This window comes from Python bivittatus, unplaced genomic scaffold (genome assembly GCF_059951505.1).
Source record: "Python bivittatus isolate LINGU-HERP-01145 unplaced genomic scaffold, Pbiv_v1 ctg000080_np1212, whole genome shotgun sequence".
NCBI classification, from domain to species: domain Eukaryota; kingdom Metazoa; phylum Chordata; class Lepidosauria; order Squamata; family Pythonidae; genus Python; species Python bivittatus.
The window spans coordinates 10812954-10839317 of record NW_028277035.1 but is presented as its reverse complement, the minus strand read 5'-3'; the positions used below and the strand labels follow the sequence as shown (position 1 = coordinate 10839317).

At 39.5% G+C, this 26364-nt stretch overlaps 1 protein-coding gene across 1 annotated transcript in view; it reads right to left on the bottom strand.

Moving 5' to 3' along the window:
• SHISA6 (shisa family member 6) overlaps positions 1 to 24564 on the bottom strand; it is a 326449-nt gene extending 301885 nt beyond the window's left edge. Inside the window, exons 1-3 of the mRNA XM_088134747.1 lie at positions 24441 to 24564; positions 23043 to 23949; positions 5997 to 6157 (exon numbers count right to left, since the gene is read on the bottom strand). Of these exons, the coding sequence (XP_087990873.1) occupies positions 5997 to 6157; positions 23043 to 23731 (850 nt within the window). The 5' untranslated portion in view covers positions 23732 to 23949; positions 24441 to 24564. The remainder of the gene's footprint in view (positions 1 to 5996; positions 6158 to 23042; positions 23950 to 24440) is intronic.
• Positions 24565 to 26364: the final 1800 nt, after the last annotated feature.

Sequence of the window (26364 nt, the reverse complement as noted above, 5' to 3'; positions counted from 1 at the left end):
ACATCAGTCTTCTGCTTACTACAAACTCTGCAAACAATATTCTGGGTATGAATCCAACAGAATCTGGTAAACATTTTGTCTGGGATTTTAGCACTCCTGGTCAGAAGGAATGTGCTAAATGTTTCATTCTGTGGGCCCACTGTGATAATCACATGCGCACATACATAGCATGTCCAGAAATTATTCTCACAAATTGCGATTTCCATTTTTGCCATTTCTGTTTTCTCTCTGGGCAGACTGCTATAAGAAATGCTATTTTAAATAAAACTACCATCCTTTGCTTAGAAATCTTTGGTCACCAGTGGACAATTTTACCACATCATGAAATCCAAGCACCTAAAATGCAAGTATCTGCCAGGGTAGGGCTATGTCGCTTGCAGATAAAATTAGGGAATTGCTCTGTTGATGTCAATGTGCTAACAGATGGCTCAGAATTTGGACAGGCTGCACTGATATTTTGGCTTGCTGTTCAACCCCCAGACTCCTATTCAGCTGCCATCAATTGTTGATAAATAAATCAAAATCAGACTTGGTAGTTTTAAGAGTGGATATTGTGGGAAAGAATTGATGCCTAGGTGGAATAAACTTACATTAAAAGTGGGTGAAGTCTAAGAAAATAGACTTTTATTCTGTCTCCAGGGTAAATGCATTTTTTTTCCTATTTATTAATTTGATTTACTGGATTTATAAGGCTGCCTAACTCAAACAATATGACTCTGGATGGCATACAACAACAAAAGGAAACAGTAAACTGAAAAAGAACCACATAATATTAAAACATACACAATATATAAATATAAATATGAAATATAGAATATAGAATATAGAATATAAATTGGTGACCAAGCACCATAATAAAAACAACCAAAAGAGGACTCTACTCAACTGGCCCCAAATGCCTGGGGGAAAAGCCAGGTCTTAATTCTATTTTGACAAAACCCACTTTGCTATTGTCCTACCTGTATATGTTCCCCCAAGAAATTCTACATGTTGACCTTTGTGAATCAATGTAGTTCAGCAATATCTGGATACCACATACCCACAACCAAAGGGCCCAGTGCTCTAATATTCTCATTCTGCATGATTGTTAAGTTGAAAACTTAAGAAATTGGCTAGTATATATTGAGAGTTCTTCCAGACTTTCAGGCAGTATATACTAGCCTAGCATGCTGGCTGGGGAATTCTGGAAGTTGAGGTCCACATATCTTAAAGTTGCCAAGGTTGAGAAGCACTGTACTACCCAATTATCCCAAATTAAGGGCCACCTGCCTCAAAAATGCTCAACTGGAAAAAATAGTTTGTAATATTGAAAATTGCAGTAAAGAATATTGAAATAATGTATGCTCAGAGAATGCAGAAAAAGCAGCATTAACACTATTTTACTTTAAAAACCTCTATTTTTAATTATGTTGTCCTGAAATGCCCACCATCCAGAGTCAGAAATCACAAAAACACTAACTTCAGCTTGTAAACAGAAGAAACAGAACTTTAATGCACATTTTGAAAATTAATGGCTCTGCAATGGTGTCAAAGGATTACTGATAGACTAATTAGAGATGGTTCTTGTATCACATTTTATTTTTAATTCAAGACAGCAAACGGTGAATTCCCTAGGTGACCATGCAGATTGGATGAACTACTTCCTCAAAGGAGTCCTACTGCTCAATCCATTCCTTATTAGTTGAATATGAAACTTTCTACAACCTCCCCAAACACATATACCTTCCATTACATTTCTGCCTTCCAAGATATTGGCACTGAATATTCAGGGACTCTTTCCAATGATAGTGTGGTTTTTGCAATTCTGCTCTAAAGCAAATTCTAGTAAATACAATGAAGGTAAGAAGATATAGATGTGGCCTTAGCTGTATCTTTTATTAGACATTCAAAACACTAGCTGGCTTGTTATGGTACATAGTACTGCAGCACCCATCTCTGCCCCCAGTTAAATCACAGAAAATTTGCTATTCAGGTTATCACTGATTCTCATTCAAAACAAAAAAGGATGGTCTATTTTCCACTTTTCCTAATTTCCAATAATTGCCCTTCCTTCCTTCCTTCCTTCCTTCCTTCCTTCCTTCCTTCCTTCCTTCCTTCCTTCCTTCCTTCCTTCCTTCCTTCCTTCCTTCCTTCTCTCCCTCCTGAAGTAAATGATTCTGAAAAAATGATTTGAATTATTTATCAGCAAGTGTATAGTTTTTGCATTGGGAAGCAAAAATCAGTTACTTACAGAATCTCCTTTCTTTTTCATTTAGCAGCTGTGGTCATTGAAACAGACTAACACAATCATTCCAGCAAACACATCTCCCTAACATGCTGTGAACTCTAGAAATGAATGAAGAAACTAACTTAAAACATAACCTCTGTCCCTAATAGAAGATACCAGTTAGCGTTACTAGGCTCTTTCATCAGTTTATAGTTAATACTTGGGTCTCTAGAAAATGCAGGGTTTCTTTCTGTAACCAAAGCAGCTCGCTGGCATTTAAAATCCTCCAGATAACCAGCAATAATCTTTTCCCTGTTTTTTATGAAGTTGAACCAATGTTTTCTTCCTGTTAACAGGATACTTCTGTGATACCACCATTATTTTTATAGGTAGAAATTTGTGGTCTTATCCATTCACACAGGCTTCTATATCACTTGTTTGCTGACATATTATCCCTCACCACTGAACGTATAAACTGTCTGTAAAAAAGAGCTTGGTGGTTTGAGATAATAGGAAAATTCAGTATCAGCATTAAAGTATCCTTCTCATTATGCTTCTTGAACTACCTGACATTCTAGCATGGAAAAAGTGTACCCAGCATTACTCTACTGGCTATTGTCTCAGTTATTTTCCAAAATGAATGGTTACAAATTCTTACTGAATTTAAGAATCTTAGAACAACAACAACGCCAACTACCCTCTTGTTGTTGTAGTGTGCTATGGACTAATCAGTCTCCTCTTTACAGCCACCTCCTAGAACTGTAGACACAGATGATACAAAGTTACAGCTTAATCTTGTTGTTATCCTGCATTCAGTGTTGATGCAGATACTACTTTGTCCTACTCACAACGATAATTCTGTGAGAAATGAAAATAACTTATTTCAAGCCTACAGATCTGACCTTGTTTTCATCCTAATGCTGTGTGTTTCTGGCAGCTTCCATTGAGTATCCAGTAATAATGTAGCCTAGGTGTTCTGATTTTCAAGAGGTTGTCTTGTTTTGATTCAGACAGCACATGATGTACAAACAACATCCACTTAAACTTCAGGACTGTTCATTTTAAGGGACAACAGCTTGAACAGAAGGTGTTTTACAGATAGCTAGGAAAGGAGAGAGTTTAACCATTCTCTCATCTATTGGTTTTTTACTGAAGTTCTCCCATGCACAGCTGTATGCTTTCTGAAAGAGCACATGCGTTTCCAAGCATAAGTAAATATTTTGAATGCAGCAGAAGGGGAATTGCAGCACTTAAATGGCAGATATGGAAGAGGCTACCTGTGCATGATGAGTCTCAATATAAGGAAGAAACCAGTGACGTGGTGCCTCCTAAGGGTCAGTAGCAAATACAACAACTAACTTTCCCCTCTGCTATTTCTCTTCCAAAAACCTCCTTCGACTGAAATATTTTCCCCTAAAACACGTGCCTTGTGGGCACAGCCTGCATGCCAGACTGCAGACACACAGTGTGCATCCTCATGAGTGAACAATGGCTCTTTGGGAGGCACACAGATATCCTGGAGCCTTCCTCTGCTGGAGCCAGAAAAGTCTTTTTAAAAACAGAGAATAAATCCATGGAAAGAGCCTGAGTGAGGAACGAGGTTTGCATCCTCACCAGGAGGCTCTGGCAATCTCCAAGCTATATTGTAGAAATTGATAGATAGATATAGCCAGAATTTTGTGCTAGGTGTTTTATTTCTGTTTTCTGTGTTGTGCTATATCTCATTTTCTTTATCTCTCTGTACAAATCCTTGATGTTGGGAAAATTGGAAGGAAAGAGAAGAGGATGACCAGCAGCAAGATGGATGGATTTAATTACAGTGGTAATGGGTGTACCATTGGGAGACCCAAAAGACTGGGTTGGGGACACATCATTCTGGAAACGGTCTATTTATGTGGTCATTAGGAGGTGACCCTGACTTGACAGTACTTGATCAATCAACAAATTACAGAACTGGATATTTGATTTCAGCGTTCATTGATCCTTTGGGCTATGGTCATTGTTCTTCTTGGGATCTGTAATATTTTGGGCAGAGGATTCTTCATTTGTATCTACACCTGCACTATCTTTTATTCTATCCGGAGCACCATATTTCATTTTGTAATTTTTCCTAACTAATTTGCATACTGCTGTACTACCATAAACTGGGCAGCTCTGTAATTATCTCTTTCCCATTGAATGGCTGCATTTTACCATTTAAAAGTTTAAGCAAGGTTTTTTAACATTTTTTTTAAAAACTTGATTTTGTTTATCTCCTATGAGGTTGATTTATCTGCCAATTGAGGGAGGAAGGGCAAAATCCTCTAGTCACCATGTCTCTATGCTACATGGTCAGGAGGTGGCACCTCTGACATTATTTCAATTATTGCATTTTGACATTTTAATCACTACCAGCCAACAAAGAATGTAACAGCCCTTTATCTCTTGCACACTGGGGTTAAGAAGTAGATGGCAAGTGAGATCTCCCTGCGTGATAGACGGTGGCAGAGGAGGCTAGCAACTACTGCCTCAATGCAGAAGGTGGGACCAGGGTGTGAAGACCCAGAGGGCTTCTAGGAGAGGAGATTTACAACTTCCAACATTTTACCTTATCAGCCTCAATACTGTTATAGCAATAGTTATATATCTATTTGTTTCAATATATTATGTAAGCCAGCCTTTAGTTGTATCTTTATTTTAGCACAAACTATTAGATTTGAATAGATCCCATTTCAGCTCTTTCCTATAACGATTCTTACATATTGTTCTAAGACAACTTTTATATATTGTAAAGACAAATTTCTTCAGATCCAAATCCAAAAGATCTCTAAAATAACCTTCATCTGAGTACCATAGAGGTGGGAATCTGAAATTTGCACTGGCTTCTACAAAACATCTAAGCAGGGTCATGCCCTTGTGGAAATCATCTGCTTTGACCTCTCAGATGATCAGAGGCAGGAAAACTGTACCCAATTATATGTCATGCTCTATCACTCCGGATTGAACCAGAGCATCTCATTCCATATAATATCCTATTATGATTCCAAAAGCTCAATGAATGGAAAATATAAAGAAATATGTCTTATTTCTCAGAAAAAGGAAATGGAGGGGGTGGGAGCACGGGGGTGGGGGTGAATATCCCAGGCTGTGCTTGAATGAGGATTTGGGTCATGATTTTCACATAGACACATGCTGCGCTATTCACTTGCAATTCGTAATATATTTAACTCTTATGCTTGTACAATTCACTTGTTGTTAATGCTGTGCCTTAATTTCTTCTAGCCTAATAATGGTCTATTACTGCAAGATCATAACAGAATGCCGACTGGCTTTATCAATCTTCATGAAATAGCTAAACAGGACTCAGTAAATCATCATATCATCAATGGGACCTCACTGTATATCAGTGAGCCTCCCAGACACTTACGATCTTCTGTCTGTAGCAATCTCTACAGTCACACAGCAGTCTCTAAAAATTTATTACTTTTATACTGGCCTTTGAGCTAGTGTTTTTAAAATATTTTTAAATGTTCAGTTTTGTGTTTATTTTACTTTTATGTATAATGTTGAGTTTTACATAAAAGAGAAATGGCATATAAATAAATAACAGTAGTAGCTCCTTTTTAGCAAAAGAATGTGCACTTCTTTAAATGCAACTACACCTTCAAATACAACTCACAGAAGTTCATTCTTGCAGCCTTCAGATCCTAGTGTCCAGTATATAGCACTAATGATGTTCTACTGCTCCCTCATTGCCCATACACTGTCACTCAGTATGTTTATACAAATGCTGAAGAAGTGCAGGCCTTACCTGGGTTGGTCTTAGAGGTGCGCACTGGCGTATAGTGGTTTTTAGAAGACGTTCGGATGGGTGTGTTGTCTTTGGGGGAGGTATCTATAGCCGAGATAGTCTCTCTTTCACAGTGTGCTATGGGGATTGGTCCCTGCTGCCGGAGGATATCTGCCAGAGCCCTAAAAGGAAGAAAGATCAATCATGCAAAGCTTTTATAAAGCAAGTGAACAGCAAGTGAAAATGAGTATACTCATCTCTGAATGTGGATTTTTGATATTTAGTTCTTAACACTCCCCTGAACAGAATTGGCCCAGTTTGGGAGTCCGCCTGGGGGCTTGTAGCTCCTGCTTGAAGAGTAGATGGCAGCTGTTGCCAGGGGGTGGGGTGGGGTGAGTTTTGCCCAGTTTCATCTGCTACACCATTTGCACCTTTTCCTGGACCAGGACTCCCTTCTCCCAGACACTCATGCCTTAGTCACCTTGGGTATACTATTGCAATGCGTTTTATGTGGGGCTACCCTTGAAGATCACTTGGAAACTACAGACAGTCCAGAATATGGCAGCCTGGGCAGTTATGGGTGTACCTCCGTACAGCCATGTAACTTCTCTGCTATGTGAGCTGCACTGTTTACCAGTAAGCTTCTGATTGCAAATTTGTTTGTTGTCACCTAGAAACTCCTTCATGGATGCAGGACCTAGCTGTCTAAGGGACCACCTTTCTCCCATTGTTTCTGTCTATCTGTAAGAACTGACAGAGTGGGCATGCCCCAGATCCCATCATTAAAACAATGCTACTTGATGGGTCCTAGGCAGCAGGCCTTCTCTGTAACTGCCCCCTGGAATAGTTTCCCCCCTGAAATTCAAGCTGTCCTGACCATGATCACCTTCAGATGGGCTTTCAAGACCTGGCTCTTTCCCCAGAGTCTGGATTAGGAGAATGTGTCCATGAGGATTTTTTTATTCAGGTGCTTGTTATATTAGTCCTTGGTTTAATGCCTCTTTTGTTTTTGAATTGCATTGGATGTGTTCTCAAATGTGATTTATAAATAGATACATATATAATCACTTAAAAAAAATCAAACTTTAATATAAAAATAAGTGAAGTCCATTTTTTTTAAAAAATATGTAATTTAGATATCAAGAATATCATGATCATGTATCAGTTTTTCAGGGGTGAGTAGAGGCTGTATCTGCCCCATTCCCATTTTTGTGGACCCTCTCAAGATTACAATACTGAAATTTAGTAGGTTATTGTTTAAAGTAAAGAGCCTAAATCCAAAAACTTTCCCAGGATGCTGAACATTTCTTTGGTGACTTCCACACATCAGCCCCATCCCCCTATGGATCTTGGAGATTAAAAGAACAAAAATAATTTTAAAAAGTGCCATCACTGACTACACAAAGGTTCCCTGCCTTTCTCTACTTGAAAAACTGTTTGATTCAAGTCATTTTCAGTATATATATTAAAAAACAAATATTACAAGCAAGGAGAGCTTTTAACATCTGTAGATGTTATATTAGAGGAGGTTAACATATCACCCGATCACAGTCTTGCCCACCGCTGTATTTGTATTTATGCATTTACCTGTATAGATTAACAAATGTTATTGTCCTCCTTTTTCCCCTTTGGTGATGAGGGGTAAATGTGTTTGTTCTTTCTTGCTACATCAAGCCACTACCATTCCCTGGAAAAAGACTTATTCGGTTCTCATTCTCAATATTTAAAAAAAAAAAAAACCTTTACAAGTTATTAAATAAAATGGGGAGGGGAAGGGATTTTTTAAAAAATGAATCTTTCTATATGTACTAGAAACAGAAGAGGTGAAAAAGCTCTGAGTGCAGGGTTTGAGGTTTTTAAAAAAACTGAAATGAACATTGCAGAACCTGAAGGCAAATTGAGTTGTCCCACACCTGCACCATGCTGAGATGCATCATATATTTATTTATTAGTACCTATATTTGATAGGAAACACTTTCTAGAATGGGAAAGGTTTAATTAGAAATATCCCCATGAGATCTTAGAATCTCAAAGCCAAACTATATCTGATGTATTCTATTTCCCCCTCTATTTGGCTTTTTTTTTTTTTTTAATGAAAAGCATCTGCAACTAGATGTGGGCTTGAGAAGAAGAATAACATAAGGAATGGGCTTCTTAACTCTTTCCTTTCCTTCCATTTGTCCATTCAGATTTTTGCCCAAGCTACTTTCCAATCTGTACAGGAAAAGGTTCTTTTATCTTTTTTCTCCATCAAGAAGAAAATGACTTGAAAGATTTGGAGAAGACATAAGCAAGAGGAGAAAGGATTACACAAACTCTTTCCTGATCACATCTTCCCCAAACTGCTTTTCATTTTTTTTTTTAAAAACCCAAGTATTAAGGAAAGAAATGTGCAATTACTGTCAAGCCTAGATTGGATCTTAATAAGCAAAGACTCTGAGAATTAGCCCGGTTCACCAAGGAGCTCTAATCATGCAGTACAATCTTATGCTAGAGGTAAATTCAGTCAAGCATCCTCTATAAATAAGTGTGCATTGGGCTATAGCTTTAGAAACTCCATAAACAATACATTTTCAATGCAACAGATAGGTGCAAAGGGCCTTCCCATCTGTGTTTCACTACAGTTTTACCTTTGTAGCAAGGACATCTCATTTTCCTAAAGTTGGGTATACTACAGCATTTTCCTGGAAAAATGCAATCGTTTCCCAGATGGATTATTGAATATGAAATTGTTTCTAGCTCTGCCAATATTGCCTGCAATATGAACAGTACTAATGACAAAAGTTTTCCCTTCTCCATTATATTGTATTATTATTGTAAATCCTTGGAAGCTGAGTGTATTATTACTTTAATGAACAATTTCTTGTGGAGTCCTTGGTGCTCTCTGAGCTTGGCTGTTTGCTTGCAGACATTTCATTACCTAACTAGGTAACATCATCAGTGCTACTGAGTGTGAAGTTAGCTCCCTGTTTATATACAGTAGCTGTATATAACCACTGTAGCACAGTAGCTACTGTAGTACTATAGCTACTGCATATAAACAGGGAGCAAACCCCACACTCACAAGCACTGATGATGTTACCTAGCTGGGTAATGAAACATCTGCAAACAAACAGCCAAGCTCAGAGAGCACCAAGGACTCCACAGTTTAACCCTGAGCTACACATATTCTCTTCTATTGGGACAATTTCCTGCTGTACTTCTCCAGCATATAAGTTCAACTAGTCTTTAAAATATATTAAGTACTATAGCAGTACTTCTTCTACTTTAGCAACACCCCTGATTACTGAACTTTATTTAGTTTTAAAATGTCTGTTTTTTCTTCACAAAGCTGGAACACTCCTTTGCCCTGATTTTTTTTTTAAAGAAGCTAAAAGTTACCTCTTGCAGCAAGACACCCATCTGTCCTGCATGATCAGGATGTCATGTTTGCCTTGAATTTGGATTTTAGGTACTGTACAAACCCTAAGAAAGACTGGCACATGTGCTCACTAATTCCTTATGAATAAATATCCATTCACTAAGTGTGTGATATGACTATGTCCAAGTTGCTCTCTCTATGAAAAAAAAGTGCCTGAGAAGTTGAACAGATTTTTGCCAGTTTCCATGAAACAAAAAAGAGAACATGGGCCGAAGATGGGTAGGAGTTGCAGAACAGACACTGGGAATATATGTAATCTAATTCTGTGTACCCTTATGATGTTTAGTTCTTCACATCAACTGAAATTATAATTGTATAATATAACTGAAGGCATGGAGATTCTTCCAAGTTAGTTGAGGAACAATGAACTGATGTCAGAAGAATTCTACATTTATGAACTCAGCTGTGATTACAGCTAACTCGGCCACACAGAAGTCTTATCAAACTGTTCTATGTCATCTTTTTCCTAACTTTGCAATATTCTGCATTCCATTATGGCAGAATCACAAATGCAAACATCACTCTCTATTATTAGTTTTTAATACAAGTGCCTCCCAAAAGGAAAAGAAAAAAGAAAAACATACTCTTCCTTGGTGTATTCCTCTCCATATTTGCTGGAGATGACTGTTCTACAACATACGCAAGGCATGACATTTCAGCTGGGTGCTTCACAACTGCAGAGGAGAGGAATGAGGGACTTGATCTTGCCAGCCTCCTCTCTAGAACAGCCAAAGGCATCCTACTCATTTGCGTAAGAGATGTGTAGGCCTAGGCTGATTATGACAGTGTTGGTGCCAATGATACATCTTAGATCAGAAAAACAAATCTTCCCTAAGAGGATGCTTCACCTATCTGAGCAGATGGGAGAGTCAGGCTGGCATTGATGCATGCTCCTATCTTCAAATGATAGCTCTCGGTGCATCCAGTTTTTGACAAGATCATCCTGATGCCAAGATCCAAACTAACTATGCTAGTTTAAATAGAGTTGCTCCAAAATGTACAGGTACAACTGACAATGTGTTCCATCCTGTTCATTGCTGTAAGTCACAATAGCCTTGCAGGTTCATATCCCATTGGCAGCACAGAAAAAATGGCAGTACTGAGATCCCTAACTACACTGACATTTATATGGACATCGTTTTGAATGGATACTCAAACTTGGGGAGGCTGCAGCAGCAGCATATCCATATGGTGAAATTGTTGATGTTTTTTCCCCTTTATGGTTCCTTTGAATAAATAACAACTGGGATTTTAATTGTCTAATATAACTAGCCTGGTTCAAGTAGTAAAGAATAGGACTGTACAGAGCTTTCAAAACAGGTACTTCACAAAACGTATTCATGTGAATGAAGCACCTCTCTTTGAATCATTAAAACAGGCCCATCCTTTGCAAAGACTGCACAGGCACTTCAAAACCTCTACCTCCATAGAGAACTTTCACTGGAACTGCCAGTGGCTGTGCATATGCATGCATGTGGAGACAGCCGGGGACAACTTTCACAGCAGCTGCATGGGCTTTGCCAAAAGAAAAAAAGTTGCTGCTTTAACCCTTTGAGGAGAGGTGCTTTGTTCGGATGAATGCATGTTGAGAAGCACCGTGGTACACTCATGTGACTCCTCTGTTCATGAACTACGCTGGTTGCCGGCAGAATTTCAAGTGCAATTTAAGGTGCTGATTGACATCTTATAAAGCCCCGCGTGGCTTGGGACCTGGTTATCTATGGGACTACCTTTCTCTAATAGTCTCTGCCTGTCTCTGCCTGTAAGAATTGACAGGGTTAAGGGTGCTCCTGGACCATTAAGTTCATCTATGCCATTTTGCGGGATCCTGAAGGTGTGCCTTCTATGTCACCACTCCTGCCCTCTGAAATACATTCCCCCAGAGGTCCAATTGGCCCCATCTCTATTCCACTTATTTTTAAAACATTTTTTTTTTAATTTTTGCATTCTGATTGTTTTTATTGAGTTTTAATATAAGCTGGCTTGAGTCTTTCCAATTTGGCAGCCATATAGTAAAATAAATAAATAAACAAATCATTATGTGCTTGGGATTTGATTTAAGAGCAGCCATTACAGTTAGTTTTAAAAAAGGTAAATATTTCTTTCTCTGGATCCACAGCTTACCAGTTCTTGGCATGAACACCCAGTAACTGCCCATTAGGATTCTAGTTCCTTGAGAGTCTCTGTCATATATTAATGTGACTGATTGCTTAGTTTTAGTATTAGAATTACCTGATTTACAAATAAGAGTTCAGGAAGAAATAAAACCAAAATACAAAGTTATCTTAACTGACCTCCTTTCAAACTCAACTCTCCTAGAAATCAGAGTAGCCCTTTCATGGAAACTAATATGCTAGGCTTGGACTTGGTGATGAGGTTTGTGCTGAAAGTTATTAAAACCTTTAATGAGGTAGCTATGGCTTCTACATTCACTTTTTATACTGCCTGGACGAAAGGAAAAGCCTGTCAGAACCTACTCATGCAGAGAACAAGGCAGCTCCTTTGAAAGACGTGTTTGCCTTGGGACATAGAGAGAGAGAGAAGGTGAGGCTCAGACCATCAAGATTCTGCTGAGCTATCTGCCATTCATTTGGTCAGCCTGGTATTCACCTTCAGGTTGCCTGGGTGTCAGAGAAATGTCAACATGCTATCCAAAGGCAGTGCTCTTTTAAGTAGATTCTGAATTGGATTCTACCCACTGCTTTGTATGTTATTCTTGACATCACCATAGTGAAAACATCCTGAGTCCCGGAATGTCTACCACCATTAGCCAAAAGCCACAGGAAATGAAACATCTGTAATTCAAGAGTCCAGTGTCAGTCTCTTCTATCTCCCATCCAGAATCCAAAGACTCAGGCAGGCTTGTGCCATTTCTGTGACATCACAGGGATTCTTTCAGGAAGGATCTAGCTACAAGGATATGGGGAACCACAGCATGACATGACAAGATCCATATATGGATTGTTTAAAAAAAACAAAACATTGTAGGGCTTTGCAGTGTTCTTATAAACTAACAGATTTACATATGAGGGTCTGTGATTCTTTCTATATTATACTATATCCTCCTAATGGCTGTTGATCAGGGCACATGTTGGTGGTTCACAGTAGATATGTCAAGGGGGTGGGCTGGAAGTTCAAGGGTTCCAATTACTCAGATTTATGGATCATAATAAACAAGCATATGGGAAAAGCCATTGTAAGGAACTTAAGAAAGAAGATAAGCAAGTTTGATAGCAGCTAGAACTTCAAGTGATTTAGGAACTGCTTCTCTACGAGAAATGCAAAACTCATCAGTTGCCCCCCAACTTTACTTTCAGCAGATGTCTGATGGGAGTTTCAGAAATGTTTTGTATCTAAGATTTAATTGTTTGAAAACAACCTGTGTTCATAGCATGAACAATTCATACCTGAACAGTGAGGAATAATCCTACTGCAGGAGTAGAACCAATAGCTCTTACTTGATCTAGTGACTTTTCTTAGGAGAAGTGCCTTCATTTCTGACACTGTAAATGCATACATCCAAAAATCAGTTTATATAAAATGTAGTATATGGCAGCCACTATTCTTGTGATGATCATGCCGTCAGTCAGAACATTCAGAGATAAATGTTCAAAACAGAATTATTCTGAAAAGTGCTGAATTTACCATGTTGCTGGGATGAGATTAAACAGGTGGAGTCTGTTAATAGTTTTTGATAGAGGGTTTTATGTTCTGGATGTATATAAATTGTATGGAATCTATATGGAATTGGTGGTATATAAAATTTGTGATAGATAAATAAATAAATAAGGTCCAGATATAGAAAAGTGAGGAAATATAAACTGTCTGGCAATGTTCCACAAGTTTTTTGAAGTTGACAACAGTTAGCCTCAGCTTTATTGATGAGTTTATGAAGACTGTATAAACAGACAGTATCTAATGTAAAACTAATGCATATATAAGATTTCACATTTCATATATTCCTTAGCATTTCTGAGGTTTCAGTTTGTTAGCTAAGTTTTGGTACGTGAGAAGCAAGGTACAGGGAAAGGGGCAGTGCAACATTAAATTATTCTGCAAATATTACTGATGAATGGATCCAATTTTTTTTTTCTTTTAACCATCTGTTAAAATCACAGGCAGGTATTTAATTAATTAAATACATTTTCAGATATAATTCCAGGAGGTGTGCATTAGACTAGACAGACATCCAAGTTCCAAGGCAGGCTGGAATAATTTGGAGCAAATTTTCATGTATTCAAGATGGAATGGATGGGTCTAAACCTGCTCTGTTCTGGCTCTGGGCTTGATCAACTTCTCTACAGCAGAGGCTTTCAAACTTTTTCAAGCTGTGGATGCTGTTAAAAAAATCCCAGAACCTTGCTAAAGAAGCAAAGCTCTTGTGATAGAAAATTGGCTTTGTTCAAATGAACTCCCCCTCCCAACCCCTTGGTCTCTCAAAGAACCCCATCATGCTCTTGTAGAATCCTAGGGTTCTGTGAAACACAATTTGAAAAACTCTAGGGCTCTAGGACATTGCAAATAGCATGGCTGCAGCAGCTGTTAAAACCAACCAACCAACCCTTTGTTGCTTATATAAAACTCCATGATATGAAGGGAAGTGTGGAAGAGTATTAGATACAATGATAGACACATCTTCCCTTAAATCAGAAATGACACTTGTAATTAGATCACAGATGGACCACCTTTGATTGCCCCAGTGATAGTATTTTTGTTACAAAGGACATTGTAGCCCAGCTGTTTATTAAAATTTTTCTGAGCTGCATAAGCTAGCAGACCTGGCCTAGGAACTAATTTATTTCATGGGAGAAAAACAGCAAATTCATCCCTTATGCTTTCTCTGCAACTCCTGACAATCAGCTCCTTCCACATTCAGGAAAAGGCAGCATCATTCTTCACCACCACTCTTATCCTTTGCACAAAACTTTCTCAATATATTTGTCTGAAATTTGGCAGCGGTATTTCCCCCAGAAAGAGATTCTATTGCTGCAAATGCTGGCACATTCTATCTCACAATAACTATGGGGTTAAAAAAAATTCAAACAGATTTTAAAGGAGCCAGCTTGCTAAATTAACCACTAAAACATTAGCTTGTTTGCAAATCTAATTCCTTTTTGTTGAAAACCAAAATCATTACAGCCATTTGGGATTTTCCCATGTATTCTTGTGGGAGGATTGAGCTCTGTTTTTTGGAATCGTCCTTCAGATCTGATTATAAAGTTGGACTGAACTACCCACACACAAAGCGGATCAGGTTATTTCTGTAGCACTAGTTCAGGTTCCTTGAAGTGGATCAGGTGGCTTCTGCTTACTCCTACTCTGCATATTATATAAAGGCTGAAAATTCTGGAAAAAATAATTAATCAGGCAATCAAATTGTCACACATCCTGTGAAAATGGAATGGTTCTCATTAAGTGAGATACCATTATATTTTTCTGCATGTGCTTATGCACATCACTATACATGCACACATACACACACACTCTGATGGTAAAATAAAAAATGCAGGTTCAGCAACGTGTAAAGCATTTATAAGGTACCTCTTTTTGTGGAAAAGCAAGTTTAAAGACTCAGATAAGTAAAGACGGTGGGGGATGAATATAGATTAAAACATTATTGTTTAAATGGAAGACAACACAAATTCAGAAGTGCACAACAGCATTATACAACATTCTAGTGACAGAAATGAAAACACAGCTGGCAATTAAAATCATCTCGGCAGTGTGATAACTGTGGGCAATACATGTTTAGAAAACTGGAATCACATTCCTACTGCTTACACAAAAGCTAAAATGAATATAGATGGCCACAGAGATTTTGTTTGCATTTCATGTCCTGTTACAGTTGGCCACAGAAATATGACCAGCAGCCACTAATTTCTAGTATCTCACCTGTAGCTGATACCCAAATGTTGAGAAATAATAACTCATAATGCATGATGTATATTATCTCAATAACTTAAGGCAGGAATGAACAATATGTAGGTCTCTAGGTACTGTTGAACTCCAGCTCCATCAACTCAAGCCAGCATACCTAATGTTGGAGAATTACAGTATTTGACATATCATGACTTATGGAGAGGCACGCGTTGACTACCTGTTGTTGGTTTAAAGAAGTAGCACAGGTACAGGCAACTAGCAGCATTAGAAAAAATTACATTCCTCAGCAACCATGGAGAATGATCACTAATGCCCAGTAAGTTTGCAAGTGTGCCTTTACAAACGGTGCAAGAAGAAGATGAAGTTGACAGGCAAATCAAACAGTAAATGAATCTGGGATTCAGATAGTGGAATTCCTATAGGTTCATAAGTGAATGTCAACTGGAAATAATGTGTGTTGTAAGTTATCCAGCAAAATTCCTGACAGTGCAAGGAGGATATCAGTGCACATCTATTATAAAATGATCTGTAATTTGCCCTAGAGCAGATGCAAACTAATATAAACTGAAACAGACTGAGCACAGGGACAGAAGATTTGGATCTGGGAGAAATTTCAGAAGCAGAAGCCAGTACAACCAAGAGTTACAATAGGGATTCAGCTATAACAAAAATAAGGAAGCAACCTTGATACTGACTTGGAAGACAGCAAGAAATAAAGCTAACACATTTCAGGGAAACTCATGAAGTATGAAAACACTACGAGCATGTGTTTATTCCACATCAGTACCAAACCTGAAATCTGGGTCATATCCTATTTGCTAAGTGACACAGGAATATGATAAAATGCAAGTATGTAGCAACAGTAATCTGATATTTACTATCTGTGCATCAAAATGCCAAATATATCATGTACACGTAGTCCTCTCTTAACAACTGCTCCGTTTAGTGACCGTTTGAAGTTACGATGGCACTGAAAAAGTAACTTTACAACTAGTCCTCACACTTACGACTGTCACAGCGTCCCCACAGTCACATGATTGAGATTTGGGTGCTTTGCAACCAGTGGGTGTTTATGACCATTGCAGCATGTCACAGTTACGTGATCGCCATTTGCATGCTTCACAGCCAGCTTCTGACAAGCAGAGTCAATGGAGAAGCCAGCAGTAAAATCACAAGTCATGGTCACATGATATCTCCCTTAATGAGCATGGGTGATTTGCTTAATAACTGCAGCGTAAATGAGGTTGTAAACCCATCACAGTCATGTGATGTCTCACTTAACGACCGTGTTGCTTAGCAAGGGAGTTGCCGGTCTCGACTGTGGTTGTTAAGCAACGACTACCTGCATGGGGATTTTCATCACATTTGGTTTCATGCTGTCACCATTTTGTTACCAATGTTATTATATAGTTGCTGCATATATTGATTTGTACATGTTCCTATATAGATTTGTGCCATATATTTGTGTAAAGATATGACTGAACATCTATAATCCTATTGAAAGCTGGTTATAGAGGCAAAAGGGCTTGTTCTGCTTATGCAGTACATGGAAAAATACCAAAATGAAAACCTTTAAGTCTCAACAAGAAATGGTTCTCAAAGCAAGAGACAATTCTCTCAGGGAAGAAAAAGAAGAGTGTAAAGAACCTCTTTACAATTCTCTCTGTGACATAATTAGCACAGTTGGAAGGATCCAAGTCTAGGGACTAGAACAAATTAAGAAGATGAGAATGTTTAACAGAATATTGGGACAGAGCAAATCCCAAAGATTCTGTGCAAGATTCTGTGGTAGAACACCCCCCCCCCCACACACACACCCCAATGATTTGACTGATAAAGGGTACTGCTCGGATGGGCACTTTACAATGGGAAAAGGTGGTGCATGTCTTGCCAGCCTATACCTGGAAAAGCATGGAGATTACAATTGATGGCACTGCCAACCAAAAGGAGATGGAGTAGTTAAAAACAGTTGGCTATGTTTCATCCACACTTGCAAGCTGCCTAGGAAAGTTGAGAGACCTATGAGTGGTGAGAAGGCAAGACAAATTCATAGTTTTTTCTGGACTTTGTATTTTAACAGGAGTTTAGAATCCAGATCATTTTAAGGATTGTAAGAGCCAGAGAATACCTGACAACAGGCATCGAGACAAAGAGCCTCTGTCCAGAAGGTGTTTAGACATGGATGAACAGTTGGTTCTTGAATGAAAAGTGCATAAGGTGCACTTTTTCAAGATGAGATTGAAAAGCGCACCTTGATAAATGTAATAAAGCATACTGTGATAGTTTACAAAGTAGTCAGAACAAACACTCAAGTCCAGTCTTAGAGCAAAGCAAGGCAGCTGCCTTCAGCAAACGTTCCTGGGGACCAGCAATGAAGTACTGAAAGACAAAATCCTAAATATTTCACACTGTCCTGTGTGCCCTCAGCTACTTGGCTCTCTCCACAAGTGATAGAGAACACTGTTCAATTGCCAGCACTGAAATGAGGAGCATGGTGCCATTTTTATCCTTTAGCGTTAGGCAAATATTTCAAAATATATAACAAATAGTTGAGACGGTTTAGCAAATAATAGATTATTTAAAACAATATGAAAATGTTTATTATTTATATGCTTGCAACCCACCTGAATAAGTCAAGTACTTAATCGTGCTTCTGTTACTAAAATGAACAGTTTAAATTATTTTATCATTGTGATAAATCAATTCAAGCAATTATAATGTCATTGTACTGTTTACCTACTATAACTAATTTTTTTGTATTTTCCTCAATCATAATAATTAAAAAATCTTAGTTCTTTTCAACACTTTGCTGCTTTCCTCTATGTAATTCAAAACTCCAACCAATGCATTGCCCAACTTTTGTATCACTTTATATGTATAAAAGTGACAAAATGAAATGTTAGAATTCTTCCTGTACATAGCAAGAAATATGTGCGTGCAGACCAATATCAGCTGTTCTTAATCTTATATTTTAAAAAGTCACCCAGAACTGTCAACAGACAATGATACCATTCCCTGTTGAACATACTGCTTCTTTATGACACATATTAATACTTTTCTTAGAAACTGTGAATTAGGCATATGACAAAATCTACCAGCAGTGTTGGTCCTATCATTACATGTAGAGACAAGATCACAGTTGTGTCCCAAGCAATAAGAGGCCTTCACTTAAGAATCCTTCAGACTGAACTATCATTGCTTCTCCAAAGAGTTAAATAAGAATCATTATAGTATCTATATATGCCCTTAGAGAATTTTTATATAACTGATATCCATTATAAATTAGATTTGATTTGGCTCCCTGTGAAATCAGTGGAAATATCAAGTCACTTAAAATCAGCTATTTAACCCAAAGCCACTGGTTTCCATTTGTGGCAAGTAGTTTATCTACTACAACCTCAATTCTAAAAATTCAACTTGTAGTTGAAAAAAAGATTACCTGGTCCCAGATATTAAGCTTAGCTTAATACAAGTGCAGCTGGCCAGCATATCTGGAGAATATATTTCCATTAGCCCCAATTTTTCCTCCCCGCTTGATCATCCCAGGACATAAACAGCCTGCACAGAACTGAAAAATCTCTGCAAGACAGAGCTTCTAAAATATCTGGAAATACCATAGCCTCAGTCTTAAGAACACATGTGTCCAGATATGGATCCTGACCATATGGGATTTTATTCTTTTTAAAACAAGGAAGAAATACATTAAGGATGCAAAAAGTAGGACCCATGACTACATGAGAACTATCAGCATTCTTTTGGCAGAGTGGGCTTTGGGAAATTTGAAGGGGAAAATAGGTCCCTTAAGATTTGTAAAGTTACCACAGTTACACATATCAGAACTATCCTTACAACCTTAATCTTTGCAGTTTATTTTAACATCTCTACTTCAGTCAAGCCAACAGAACTTGTGCTTTTGAAGTATAGTCCTTGACATGCAGTACAAGTCTGAGTGACCCTTGGGCTAACAGAAGTTGAGTACCCTGCATTTCCATGTATTTCCCTAGTAGCTGGTAAATGATTCTTAATATTTAAATGGGTTTACCAAAGTTGATGAAATTTAGGTTAAATGTCTCTGAAAGATATAATCTTTTGTCATCTTCTATACTCTAATAATAATTTTAAAAAATCTATTCTTCCAAATACATAATTTTTTTCCAAAACACAATCTGTCATTCATTTCTTTATATCCTTCATTTCCATACAGGTGATTTATTTCATCATTTAGAAACATCTTCAAAAAGCAAAAGGAACATCAAAGAATAGAAATGACAAGAAGTAGTTTAGGCAGGGCTGATAAGGCTTCGTATGATTTTGATGGGAGATCTGCCACTACGCCTGGCATTACAGAAGAAAAATATGGGAAAGAGGAGCACGCATATATTTCCAGATTCATCAAGAATGCCATATACCTACTGAGACCTGCTGACCTTAACAAAAGCATTAATGAAACAAAAAAAGAGGGGTTTCAGTCCTATAAGACTATATTCTGAATTCTTGCTAATATTTACTGAAGCTAATGCAGTAATATTTCATAGCATTCAGTAATATTTCGTAGTATTGCTGACAGTAGTTTTTAATATTGTCACTGTATGTATGTGTACGTGTCTGTGTGTCTGCATGCATGCCAATACTCGTAAGGTATTGACTAAGAACAAAGTATGTTTGAATTAGAATTCAGTTTTAGCATAACCCTTCAGATGCAAAGCTTAAGACAGTTAGAAAAAAATTGATTCAATATGCATACCAGCTAGTGAGTTGCCCTTCATTGCTTATAAGACAGTAGTAAGTAAATGAGAAGAATGAAATAAGAGAATATTTTCAACTTTTCCAGAATGGCTGATGGGGGGCGGTGGGAGGGAATAGCTTTGATAAATTCAGGCTTTTTTGTGATCTTGCTTGGAATTTTACTGTGTAGAATGCTGATCCTGTATTCTGTGCACTGGATAAAATACACTTGTTTTTCATTTAATAAGCTGGTGTCAGGTCTTTCAGCAAAACACAATATTTAATTGATGATTTAAATGAAAGATAATCATGCAAAAGCAGCTGCTCCTCTCTGTCATGATTGCTTCTATTACATATTTTCAAAAAGATTGCTCACTACAAATTAGTTTACTTACACTTGAGTGACACATACACCCCAAATTTAATGCTCCTACATTTGGTCCCATGTCAACAATTCATGTCAGATACAAAAGAATACTTGTCATTCACAGAGGTAAAATGAAGGGCATCTGACTTTTCCTATTTAAATCGTTATTTCTGCTATGCAACATTCCCACAGAAGGTAAGTAGTTTTCTTTTGTCTTTACACTTAAAGACAAAAAAGCACCAAGTGCCATCTTCATCATTTGTTAACTTAGAATGCCTCAACCTGCTTAAAACAGAAACAGAGAGGACTTCCTAGTAGTTTTAACTACTGAACAAAAAATCCTACATGGGTTTCCTCTCCAACATAAAGGAGAAGAAGCTGGCTTAGAAACAGAGATGAATCCTGTTAGAAGTGCAAGAAGAAAGCATTCTACTTTCTGTAGCACTTAGAGTAAACAAGAATTAGCAGGACACAGAGTGCAGTACAGGAGAAAAGCAGGCACCATGGGGAAGTTCCAGGCAGACAATTCAGGAATGGGTGAATATGCAGTTGTACAAACATACTTTAGTTGGGTCAGTTGAGGAGGCATACAAAGTTAACAGAAGTTAAAGAGGAGAAAAGAGAATCTTAAATAGGAGTTTTAAAATATAGGAAAAGTTTTATAACCTTGGGAAGAACAGATGGAACCCACAGAAAATAGCCCAGTGAGTTTTTGTGTAGTTTCATCATTAGGGTCAAAAACTGTTGAGTGTTTAGCAGGATGATATGATAGGTGCAGGCTTTAAAAGAGAGAAAATGGGAAAATCCTGTTCAAGATTTGTATCCATCTAAAGAGGTGTCTGAATGAACAACAAAGAGATAGAGCAGTCTGAACTGTTTGAAAGAGACAAAACAACACAGGATCTAGTTCTCATCGTTTTAGAAAGAATGATGCAAAGAAGACGCTGTGTTGCAATGTGGAATGAGATATTTCCCTCATTTCTGCTTTGAAAAGGTTTACATATTGTTAAAAGTGAACAACTCTTTCCCTCCTTTAAGACTGCTTGGTATTATGTAATTCTGTAGTTTGTTTTTTGGGTAAAATAAATTAATGTTAGTGCCTAAAGGTAAATACAAATGTCAAGGTGGTATAAAAACAGAAATAGGATAAAGATTAACATTTGTTAACTTGGGGTAGAGATTAACAGTTGTCAATTTCAGACCTCATCAGGAGGTTTGTAGTTAAAACATTTAAAAGGCTTTTAATTTTAAAAAAGTAATAGGAAAATATTTTTTTCAAAGCCAATGACGTAAGGTCTCCCTACTTGTTAGGTGGTTATGATAACTGGGCTATTAAGTAATTTTAATTATTAATGCAGAACTCAGACACCTATACCTTCTATTTAGAGGGTGCTCTTCAAACTGTAGCAGGTTATAGATAGCTGAGTCTCAGATAAAATTCACTCCTTCCTCTTCAGCCAAGCTGATTTGAAAGAAACTGCTTGAGTAAAATCTACCATAACCTGCATCTTTATTAAAATTTATGATTAGGTTTTACTTTATAATCTCCATAATCCACATTTAAGTAAGTTATTTAGAAAGCAAAATTCTTCTGTGCATGTGTGTGTTTATATATAGATTTTTTTTAAAAATTATCTCACTGTAACAATAGTCTACCTATGGAAGTCATGGATTCTCCATCTTTGGAGGTTCTTAGGAAGAGGCTGAACAGCCATCTCTCAAAGAAGCTTTTATGATGTTCCTCCACATTGCAGAGTTATTGCAATTATTAATTAATCATTAATTATTATAAATATATATATATATATATAATATTATTAATTAATTATTAATTGCAAGGTTATTGCAGGATTAGATTATCTTTACAGTCTCTTCCAACTCTACAATTCTATGAACTAATTAAACATATATTATGAGGATTTTTTGATTGGATTTTTTAAACAATTATACTATGTGTATGATAATACTCAGTATTACATCTGTTTCTAGTAACATCATATTTTTCAGAGGGAGATATTAAAATCTACTTTTCCCAACTGTTCTTATTTTTAATAAAAAGAGAAGGAATAGGATGGTGTGGTGTAAAGCAGCTGTCTCTAACCTGATACCTTCTAGATATGTTGGACAAAACCTCCCATCATTGAAAACAGCATGCCATGTTGAGTGAGGATGATGGGAGTTGTAGTCCAAAATCTCTGGAGGATGCCAAGCTGGGGAAGGCTGGTACAGAAGAAATGCATGGTTTACCACGCCAACTCTAAACAAAATAAGTATTAAGAAATGAGAATCTCTATGATGCCTGGAGGTGAGACAACTTCATCAAGTATTAGGTTTTGCACATTTGTTTCTCTGGGGAAACCAGGATCCATGGAGAACAGCAGGTGAAAATGTCTCAAGTATCCTAAAGAAAACTCCTTCCTTCATTTCCTGCAGGAGAACAGATTGCACGGAGGAACAAGGAAATCAATCATCCCATTTATAAGACAGTAAAGTGAGGCTTATATTCATCAGCCAACCCGGGAAAGACAGTGATATTTCTGTGAGGCAGGGGATTTCTCCCCAAGTCACAGGATGATGGTATTTGGAGTGATAATACCTCACTCGCATCAGTGCACATTCATTGCTCAGGTTGTGGGAAGTGAAAAAGGTACCGGGGTCCACACTCTGTTCTCACCTGTGGATGTTCATTTCCTGTGGTGGTTGCCGTGCTTTGTCGTACGCCACCTTAGCAAAAATGCCCGCGATGACAACGAAGGCAATGGCCCCGCATGAAATGTAGACGGTGGCGTTTGTGTTGTCCTCATTGGGGTCATACCCATTGGGTATATCTCCAGGTCCACCATTACTGGTGGCAGGGGTCATGGGATCTGTGCTAGGACGTGGGTCCTGATTCCGGCACTTTTCCTGGTTGAGCTTCTTAGAGCGCTTGTTGCAGCAGAAGCGGAAGGAGCAGGTGCCACAACAGTAGCGAAAATCCTGCTGAGTATTGTTGCACTCAAACTCTTTGTCCCACTGCCCACTCACATCATAGTAACCCATGCATGTCTCATATGCTGGGCTGGAATTGCCTGCGCTGCTGCTGCTGCTGCTGCTGCTGCTGCTGGAGGGCACCTTTGCTGGCCCTACACCAGGACTGCGTCCACGGCTTCCTCCACCACTGGCTAGCACAGAAGAGGGTGCCGTGCTGGTTAGTGACTGGTTCAGCTGCTCCTTGGCTGGCTTGTAAGGTCTCCGGGAGGCTCCTGCCCCCTGTGTCCGGTTGCCCTTGGGTGTCCGTGGGGGCCCAGCTGCCTGTGTGGTCAGAAGGAGTGTCAGGGCATACAGAGCAAATGGTAGAAGCAAGAGGAGATGCCTCCACCCCATGGTGAGTTGAGAGAGCAGAATGGAGGTGGTGGGGGGCTCTGCCCAGCCCAGTCCAATCAAGAACCTTGGTCCTGCCACTCCATGGATCGTGAAGAGGAGCAATTTGGCACTTCACTTCATCCTGATAAGAAACAAGAGGCACTACTCGGCTGCTTCAGGGCAAAGATGGGCGCTTCTGTGAGTCCCGACCTCCTTGTCACAGCTCCTCCAGGGATGGGCTACAGGAGAGAAGGAGACATCAGAGGCTACCAGCCCAGGGAGAAATGAGTAGGAGAAAGAAAGCCGGGAGAGCCCTGAGGGGTGCAGGAGTTGCCCCCGAGGGGGGCCTACTGTGATTCCGACCTGAGAGGGAGGGAAGAGTCAGAACTGTCCAGAAGAAGCGCAGAGGGTCTCTTTGGGACAGGAACCAGAAAAGGGATCCTCCCGCCGAGACCGGGATGGGTGCCGGGGGCGAGGGGAGCGGGGGCGTGAAATGGCTGCTATGCCGTCGGGACTTATTACCATCCGAGCGAAGCTGTTCGGATACCAATTCAGGTCTCGCCGGCAGGGAATTCCCTTGCCACTCTCCCCGGCGAGATGGAGCACCACCAACAGTAGCCACGCTCGAGCAGAACCCGGCTGCCAGCGAGGACTGCAGCAGCCCCCGTCCCCTTTCCTCTCGCCCAATGCCCTTGTCCCCAAGTCGGCATGCATTCCTTCCTTCGCTTACCATGCCGGGGCGGAGCGGGAGCACTGCGGAGACGCCGCGCTGGGCATCCGTGTCGCCGCGCACTGGCCGGAGCTCCCTGCGCCGCCGCTGTTGCACGCCCGGGCTGGAGAGGAGCTGCTGCTGCTGCTGTTGAGCGGGCGGGGACAGCTAGAGGCTTAAAGAGGAGTGGCCACCGCCTCCCCTCGCCTCCCTCGGCCCGCCCAGTCCCGGTCCCCCGCGAAGAAATCGCAGCCCGTGGAGCCAGAGGCCGAAGGAGGGAAGGGGCCGGGGGTGAGCTGGAGCCCGCTCTCGGCCCCTTAAGCGCAAGCCAGGCCCAAAGACCCCTGCCCCGCTCCGGGTCTCCACGCGGAGCCGCGCTCTTCGGGATACAAGGCTGCGCTGAGGGCTCTCCCCCGTCTCGCCTGAGGGCGACAAGAAGCCTTGCTCAGAGGCGGGAAAGAGACCGGCGTAACCGCCCCCTTCTGCGCCGGGAGACGCTTCTTTCTTTCGAGAGAGTGAAATGGGAAAAACCATGTTTGTTCACACGTGAAAGAGGAATGCGTTTGGCACGAAGTTGTGGACAGAACTAAAGGCATCGAGAAGGTGCTCCTGCGAGGAAGTGTGGCGTGGAAGTTTGGCTGCGCCAGGAGGCTCGACCCTGGAAATAGCAGCAGCCTTTACATGCCATCCTAGCGGGGGGGGGGGGGGAATCACTCCTTGGCATGTCAAGTCAACGAAGAATTCGCGTTCTGTGTTTTTCCATTTACGCCAATAACAGATTTTAGTCTCCACCCACTTCATCTTAAATCGTATACTGGAGAAAGGGGAAAAACCTCCCATTTTCCACTATTCAAAAGGTCTCCAAATGTTATGCACGCATTCATTGAAATGAAGTGACATGCAACCTCCACAACCAAAGATCTGAGCAGAGTCCACATATACAGTAATATGTGAGAACCATGGTACCATTTCCTGGGTTTGTGATCTCATTAAGAGAGCTTACCCACTCATTCACAGTTCCAGCTGAATGGAGACAGGAGATATGAAAAGGATTGCAGTAGAACTGAGATTACAGGATTTGGGCTGTTTGTTCAATTGGAGTGTATGTGTGTAGCGGGGGGGATCTCATGTTTCCAAATGTGTCATGCATTTGGAAGAATTTGTCCATGTACTAAAGGAACAAATCCCTGCTAAATTCAGGGAACCTTCTATGTGCAGGAGCATTAATTAAAATATGGTAATGATAACTCCCCAACTGCATTCTGAATTGGCACACAATACAGAATTCCACCACCTCAGCCTATTGCTTTATTGTGATTGACTGTACAGGGGTTCTAAAAAAAATGTAAGAGATAATTTTAAACATTGCTGCTGCAGATAGTTTAATTATTAGTAAAGCAAAATTCAAGAGGCACCCTATATAGGTATGGACAAAAAGTTAAAAGATTGTGTCACCTTTCTCTGACAGGTGAATGGGTATCCAGTCACTTCTTGTTTATCATCCTTAGTCCAGATGGGTGGGTGGGTGGGGAATCTACAATTTTAACTCCACCATCACCTTGTTAGGTAAGGTAGGTTGAGAGAGTGACTGGAATAGTCACCCACTGAGCTTCATACCTGAGTGGGGTTTTGGCTGTTGGATGTCCCTGGTCCAAGTTCAACATCTTCCTTAACTCTTAATCATGCACTCTTTGCCTAAGAGTTCACCTGAAAATCTTCATTTATAAAAATGCGTTTAATGCAATATACCTATCCAGGCACAATAATCCATCTCAAGCTATATGTTGTTTTGAGAAGAAAAGGCTAAGGTGGGCAGGGATGTTATACCACAGGAGCTGTCACAAAGAAGAAACTTGATTATCTGCTGCCCCAGAACTAGATGTAATGGCTAAGAGTTCAGCTGAATAGATTTTGATTCAACATTAGGAAAAACTTCTTAACCGTG